This window comes from Equus quagga, chromosome 13, assembly GCF_021613505.1.
Source record: "Equus quagga isolate Etosha38 chromosome 13, UCLA_HA_Equagga_1.0, whole genome shotgun sequence".
Classification (NCBI taxonomy): Eukaryota; Metazoa; Chordata; class Mammalia; order Perissodactyla; family Equidae; genus Equus; species Equus quagga.
In genome coordinates, this window is record NC_060279.1 from 88,937,242 (window position 1) to 88,943,680 (window position 6,439).

A 6,439-nucleotide genomic window follows, 5' to 3' on the forward strand; every position below is an offset into this window, starting at 1 on the left:
CTATGGCGAGACAAAAGCCCTTAAGATAAAGATGCAACTTGCCCCCACATTGGCATTTCCTCAAGGATAAGCATCTCTCCTTAGGCTAGGAACTGATTGCTGTGCTCACCTGTGACCACCCAGCTCACCTGTGACCACCTAGCTCGAGACAGCACACCTGCCACCCTGCTGTGTCCACCAATTGCTGTGCGGACAGAGCAGTCTCGTGGCTATTGTAAAAATCGTATGTGACACATGCTCTTTGAGGTCATATAACCACTCTGTACACCCCACTTCTTTCGTGCCCTTCCCTCCTTGGGGAAGGAAGGCCCCGGGCTATATGGTCCTCACCTTTGGCTCAGAATAAACTCACCCCAATTTTCATTTATAGATTGGTTATGGATCATGTGCTTTGACACCCAAACACTGTTACAAGTTATTTACATGTATTCACTCCTTTCACCTTCTAGTAACCCCACCAAGTGGAAGCGATTATCCCCACTTTATAGATGAGAAAACTACCGCCTTGAGGGCGAGGAGGGTTGTCGGGGGCGGGGATTTCTTCCACCAAGAGTGATCCTCAAATGGGAAAGCACTTCCTCCCGCTGTAAAGATCTCCAGCCCAGGGAATGAAAGTTAGAGCTCAATGTGAATGAAGACTCTGGACGGAGGACCCACGCCCCCTGCTGGCCTGAGCCTCCCACGGCAGCAAGAGAGACGAAGGTCAGAGCTGCGGAGGGACCGTGGGGGCCGGGGGCGGGGCCTCCGTCATGGGAGGAGCCAGGCCCCGCCCCGTCGGCGGGACGAGTCATTTCCGTCCGCCAGGAGCCGAGCGAGCGGCCGGCGGAGCTGCGGGCGGGCCCTCCCCGGTCGGCAGCGGGAGCGAGCCCAGGCGGCGGGCGCGGGTGAGCGCGGGGTCCCGGCTCCCCGAGGGCCGGAACGGGGCGTCGTCGTCTGGGAAACGCGCCCCCCGGCCGGCGAGTGGGTGGGATTTCCGGAGCCTTCCGAGGATGGAGGGAATTCCCCGTGGAGGGGGCGAGAGGAGGCGGGACTTCCTGCAGCAGTCCGAGGGCCACCTGCCACTCAAACCTCTTGACCTGCTTCCCCGCAGGCAGGCGCCCAGGATGGCCGAGGGGGAGGCGCAGGGCCGCCTGTGGCTGGAGAGCCCCCCTGGGGGGCCGCCCCCCATCTTCCTTCCCTCGGACGGTCAAGCTCTGGTCCTAGGCCGGGGACCCCTGACCCAGGTTACCGACCGGAAGTGCTCCAGAAACCAAGGTGGGCAGGGGCGGGGTCTGAGCTGGAGGGGGTGTGGCCTGCTGCAGGAGCGGGAACGCAGTCGATGGGAACCATGCACAGTCAATCCCGAAAGGGACGTGCTTGGCACTAGGCGGAACGCGTGCTGCAGCCAGGCCTGAAGTTAGTAGGGGCCCTCTGGGGAGCTGGAGAGAAAGGTTGCCCCGGACCTGGAACCAGCCAGATCCCTTGAGGGGGAAGGGGATGGCGCCAATCCCGAGACAAGTCACTAGGCAGAGAAGGATGCTCACAGTGCCCCGTGAAAGCGCACATCAGGCCCCGACCCTTGTCAGGAGAGAGCCGAGCCTCTGGAGAAAAGTGCGTGTTGCTCAGCAGGGAGGGGTGGTAGCGGGCCAAGCCCAGGACCGGCATCTGGCCACCTCTTCGTGCAGGAGAAGCCAGTTCTGTACAGAAAAACACCCACCCTGTCCCTAGGCGAGGACCAGTGTCACAGGCAGTCCTAAGGCCTTTATCTGTCCAGGAACAAACTAGTTTTAGAAATAAACTGCTCCTCCTCCTGCATGGGTGCTCAGCCCCATCCTGTGGCCTGGAGCTGGCCATGCTCCCCAGGGGTTGGGGAAGCAATAACGCAATGATGCAAATCCTGACTTCACCGCCCCCACCTCAGTGGAGCTGGTCGCGGACCCTGAGACTCGGACCGTGGCAGTGAAGCAGGTACCAGTTTGTCAGCGAGGCCCGGGGGCGGTGTCAGGGAAGAATCACTACCCAGCAGGGAGCAGACCCTTTGGGAAAATCGGACTGGCTGGGAGGGAAGAGGGTGTGGCCCGTTCCAGTGGGGTCAAAGTCCAGCACAATTTAAATTGGATAAGACTGGATGCCTGTAACCTTTCCAAAGCTCTGATTGGTGGTACACAGTGAAGAGGTGGGGCTTAAGGGTCTGATTGGCAGTTGGAGAGGCACGGTCTGTCCTGAGGTTTTTGATTGGAGGAGGTTACCGGTGGGGGCGGAGCCAGTCCCAGCCCCTCCCTCTTCCTCTACAGCTGGGAATTAACCCCTCAACTGCCGGGACGCAGGTGCTGAACCCGGGGTCCAAGGGCTCTCTGGGGGTGGGGGACACGCTGTATTTGGTCAACGGCCTCCACCCGCTGACCCTGCGCTGGGAAGAGGCCCGCACGGCAGAATCCCAGCCAGACACTCCACCTGGCACACCTCCGGCGGCCCCAGACCACAAGGAGGATGTTGAGCAGCCCAAGAAGCGGATACGGAAGTCATCCCCCGGCTGGGAGAGCTTCGAGAAGCTGCTGGTGTTCACAGCACCTGGCGTGAGGCCCCGGGGCAAGGTGAGCGCCCCGCTGAGAACTGAGGGAGCCACCAGAGACTGGGGACTCAAGCCCAGGTTTGCTGTGTGCCCCTGGGCAGGTCACTCAACCTCTCTTAGCCTCCACTTTCTCTTCTGAGAAATGGCCCCGATGACACACTCAGGGGTTGTAAGCACTGGGGGAATTGACGTATGTCAGCTCCTGCCTGACCCACAGTGACTGCCCAGTGACCATAGCAACGCTCACGAACATTTTCGCAGGAGCTACTATGATGAGTCTTTCTCAGGTCCAGAGACACGAGTTCAGATGCTGTTACACCGTGTTCTCTGAGACCCACTTCCCACCAGTGAAATGACGAATCCGTGGGAAGCACGTGGCACCGTCCCTGCCGGGCAGTCAGCACCCAAACAAAGCTCGGCTCCTGTTTTTATTTTCACAGCCAGGGGAAGAGCAGGGGTCGGATACGAGCCCCCCACCTTTTTTTTTTTTTTTTGAGGAAGATTAGCCCTGAGCTAACTGCTGCCAATCCTCCTCTTTTTTTTTTTTGCTGAGGACGACTGGCCCTGAGCTCACATCCGTGCCCATCTTGCTCTACTTTATATGTGGGACGCCTACCACAGCATGGCTTACCAAGTGGTACCATGTCCGCACCCGGGATCCGAATCGGCAAACCCCGGGCCGCTGAAGCAGAACGTGTGCACTTAACCGCTGCACCACCGGGCCAGCCCCAGGAGCCCCATTTTAAAGATTGGAATACTGAGGGTCTTAGGAGGAGTGGGAGAGATGGTCCAGTGAAGATTGCAGGCTCTATACTCAGGTGTCAGGAACACATGGGACACATCCTGCTGTGCCTTGTCCTTACATAAGACGTGTAGGCGCTCTATGACTCAGTTTCCCCATCTATAAGGGGCGGGTGGTAATAGTCCCACCTCGCAGCCTGTGAGTGAGGGGCGTCAGAGGCGTAACGCTGCCACTGTTCCTCTTCTCTGGTGATGCCAGGTGGCCGGCTTTGATCTGGATGGGACCCTCATCACCACACGCTCCGGGAAGGTCTTTCCCACCGGCCCCAGTGACTGGAGGTGAGCAGAGGCCGGAGGAGGGGGTGAGTGAGGCCCCCTCGGAGCCCCAGGTCACCTTGCCACTTCCCGCCCGGCCTAGGATCTTGTACCCAGAGATTCCGCGGAAACTGCGGGAGCTGGATGCCGAGGGCTACAAGGTGAGTTGTGTGTGTGTGTGTGTGTGTGTGTGTGTCTGCGTGCAAGCAGTGGCCAGCCCACGGGGCAGGCTGGGGCCTGGTGAGACGGGCACCGGTGACACCCATCTGCTCCCCAGCTGGTGATCTTCACCAACCAGATGGGCATCGGGCGCAGGAAGCTGCCAGCGGAGGAGTTCAAGGCCAAGGTGGAGGCCGTGCTGGAGAAGCTGGGGGTCCCCTTTCAGGTACAGCTGCTGCTTATGTTGGGGGACAGGGACACTGCGGTGGGGGGCAGAGAGGAGGCAGCAGAGCTCCTGCTGAGTGGCGCGGGCCCCGGGTGGGGCTGTGCTGACAGAACCCGCCCCGAGTGGCCGGTTCTGGGGCACGGGGGGCTCTCCTTGGATCGGCAGGGCTTGGGGAGCACCCTGGGGACCCACGTGCCCTTGAAGGGCTCTGGGAGCCTGAGGAGGCGCCGAGGACAGTGTCTGTCCCCACCCTGCCCACAGGTGCTGGTGGCCACGCACGCCGGCTTGTACCGGAAGCCGGTGATCGGCATGTGGGACCATCTGCAGGAGCAGGTGAGACGGCCTCCCGGGCGCTCTGCCTCGCCCCGCAGCCCCGGCTCCCGGGCGGCCTCCCCATGCCGCCTCTGCTCCTTGGCCGCCTCTCTCCTCCTCTCATCTCCTCCCCGGGCCTCACCTTCTAGTGTGGGGATGCGAGGCTGATGTGCTTACACTCTGACAACCAGAGTGGTGGATCGAGAAGTCGCTCAGTGAGTCACTCATTCGCTCGTTCACTCGTGCGTGCGCTTGAGCTGACGGTGTCAGTGAACAGGACAGGGAGCCATGTGGGTTTCTAGGCACAAGTGGTCCAGGTGGAGGTGCCGGCAGGTGCAAAGGCCCTGAGGGCAGCCCGGTGTGTGGCACAGTGAGGCCTGGGGCTGGACCTGAGCGGGTAAGAGGAGAGGGCACAGCATGAGGTCAGAGGGTGAGCAGGGGTCAGGTTGTGTGCGGCCCTGTGGGCCAGGACCCGGCGCCCATGGTGGCCACGTGGAGAATAGAGGGGGCGAGACCAGCCAGAAGGGGCTGAATAGTCCAGGTGGGCGACACTGGTGGCCATGGTGGAGGCGGTGGCAGTGAAGGGAGTGAGAAGTGGCTGCAGTTGGCGGTCCACGGAATCTGCTGATGTGTCAGATGAGGGGCATGGAGGGTTAGAGATGGGCTGACTCGGGGCACAGACCCGCTGAGCGTCCCCGGGGAATCAGCCATGCTCTGGGGGAGCAGACGTGGGAGCTGGTTCCTTATGCCTGTTGTCTGTCCCCAGGCCAACGAGGGCGTGCCCATCTCCATCAGGGACAGTGTCTTCGTGGGAGGTAGGGCCTGGGGGTGGGGGCAGTGTGTGGACCCTCAGCGCTGATGGAGGGGGCTGGTAGTGACCCGGTGTGTCCTCCGTATGTTCCAGACGCAGCTGGACGCCCAGCCAACTGGGCCCCCGGGCGGAAGAAGAAAGACTTCTCCTGCGCCGACCGCCTGGTGAGGCCCTCCGCCCGTGCCCCCCGAGCTTGGCCCTTGCCCCGTCTGACCTCCGCCCTCGCCCCCAGTTTGCCCTCAACCTTGGCCTGCCCTTCGCCACGCCCGAGGAGTTCTTCCTGAAGTGGCCGGTGGCCGGCTTTGAGCTCCCAGCCTTCGATCCGGTGAGGCCCACGGGCCGGGGCCGGGGCTGGGGCGGGGGGACCGGATGGGACATGCTGGGGGCATCCTCACTCATCACGGCCCCCTCCCAGAGGACCATCTCCCCCTCCGGGCCGCTCTGCCTCCCTGAGTCCAGCTCCCTCTTGAGCTCCGACCCCGAGGTGGTTGTCGCCGTGGGATTTCCAGGGGGTGAGACACCCTGACCCCTGACGTCTGACCTCCAGAAGCCCCAGCCCCCTCCAGGCCCCGGGCTCCCACTGACACCGCCCTCTCCGCAGCTGGCAAGTCCACGTTCCTCCAGGAGCATCTCGTGTCGGCCGGATACGTCCACGTGAACAGGGTAGGACGGGTGTGCAGCCCGCGTCGGTCCTCAGTCCCGGTCCCCCGCCCCGGCTTCCCTCCCCGCTCCCTGCCGTCCCCCTGTCGGCCCGTGTCCCCATCCAGGTTTCCGCTCCTCCTGCATCTCCGTCCTCTTTCGGGGTCTCCCCCTCCGCCCTGCTCCCCAGTGTCTCTCTCCCTGTCCCCCCCAGTCCCCGTCCCCGGGTCTCCTGCCCGCCTGACTGCCCTCCCGCCCCAGGACACTCTGGGCTCGTGGCAGCGCTGTGTGACCGCGTGCGAGGCAGCTCTCAAGCAGAGGAAGCGGGTCGTGATCGACAACACAAACCCAGACGTCCAGAGCCGGGCCAGGTACGCGTGGGCGGGTGCCCTCCGCGGGGTGGCCCGGGGCCCCTAACCAGCGGCCCCTTCCCGGCCCCCAGGTACGTCAAGTGCGCCCAGGACGCGGGGGTCCCCTGCCGCTGCTTCCTCTTCAGCGCCTCCCTGGAGCAGGCGCGCCACAACAACCGGGTGAGCAGCCCCCCAGGTGCCCCGCCCCCTGCCCCCTCCCCTCCCCCAGCCTGACCGCCCCCGCCCCCTGCACCCCCCTCCTCCCTCCCCTCCCCCAGCCTGACCGCCCCCCGCCCCCTGTACCCCCCTCCTCCCTCCCCTCCCGCAGCCTGACC

The 6,439-nt window shown here is 63.3% G+C and overlaps 1 protein-coding gene across 1 annotated transcript in view; it reads left to right on the plus strand.

The window, feature by feature from the left end:
- The first annotated feature begins 768 nt into the window (after window positions 1-768).
- The window catches only part of PNKP (polynucleotide kinase 3'-phosphatase), a 6,100-nt gene continuing 429 nt past the window's right edge, over window positions 769-6,439 (plus strand). The window contains exons 1-15 of the mRNA XM_046683320.1: window positions 769-884; window positions 1,091-1,254; window positions 1,901-1,947; window positions 2,274-2,573; window positions 3,552-3,631; window positions 3,711-3,768; window positions 3,885-3,992; window positions 4,254-4,325; window positions 5,071-5,119; window positions 5,209-5,279; window positions 5,348-5,440; window positions 5,531-5,627; window positions 5,717-5,778; window positions 6,016-6,125; window positions 6,197-6,284. Of these exons, the coding sequence (XP_046539276.1) occupies window positions 1,104-1,254; window positions 1,901-1,947; window positions 2,274-2,573; window positions 3,552-3,631; window positions 3,711-3,768; window positions 3,885-3,992; window positions 4,254-4,325; window positions 5,071-5,119; window positions 5,209-5,279; window positions 5,348-5,440; window positions 5,531-5,627; window positions 5,717-5,778; window positions 6,016-6,125; window positions 6,197-6,284 (1,386 nt within the window). The 5' untranslated portion in view covers window positions 769-884; window positions 1,091-1,103. The remainder of the gene's footprint in view (window positions 885-1,090; window positions 1,255-1,900; window positions 1,948-2,273; window positions 2,574-3,551; window positions 3,632-3,710; window positions 3,769-3,884; window positions 3,993-4,253; window positions 4,326-5,070; window positions 5,120-5,208; window positions 5,280-5,347; window positions 5,441-5,530; window positions 5,628-5,716; window positions 5,779-6,015; window positions 6,126-6,196; window positions 6,285-6,439) is intronic.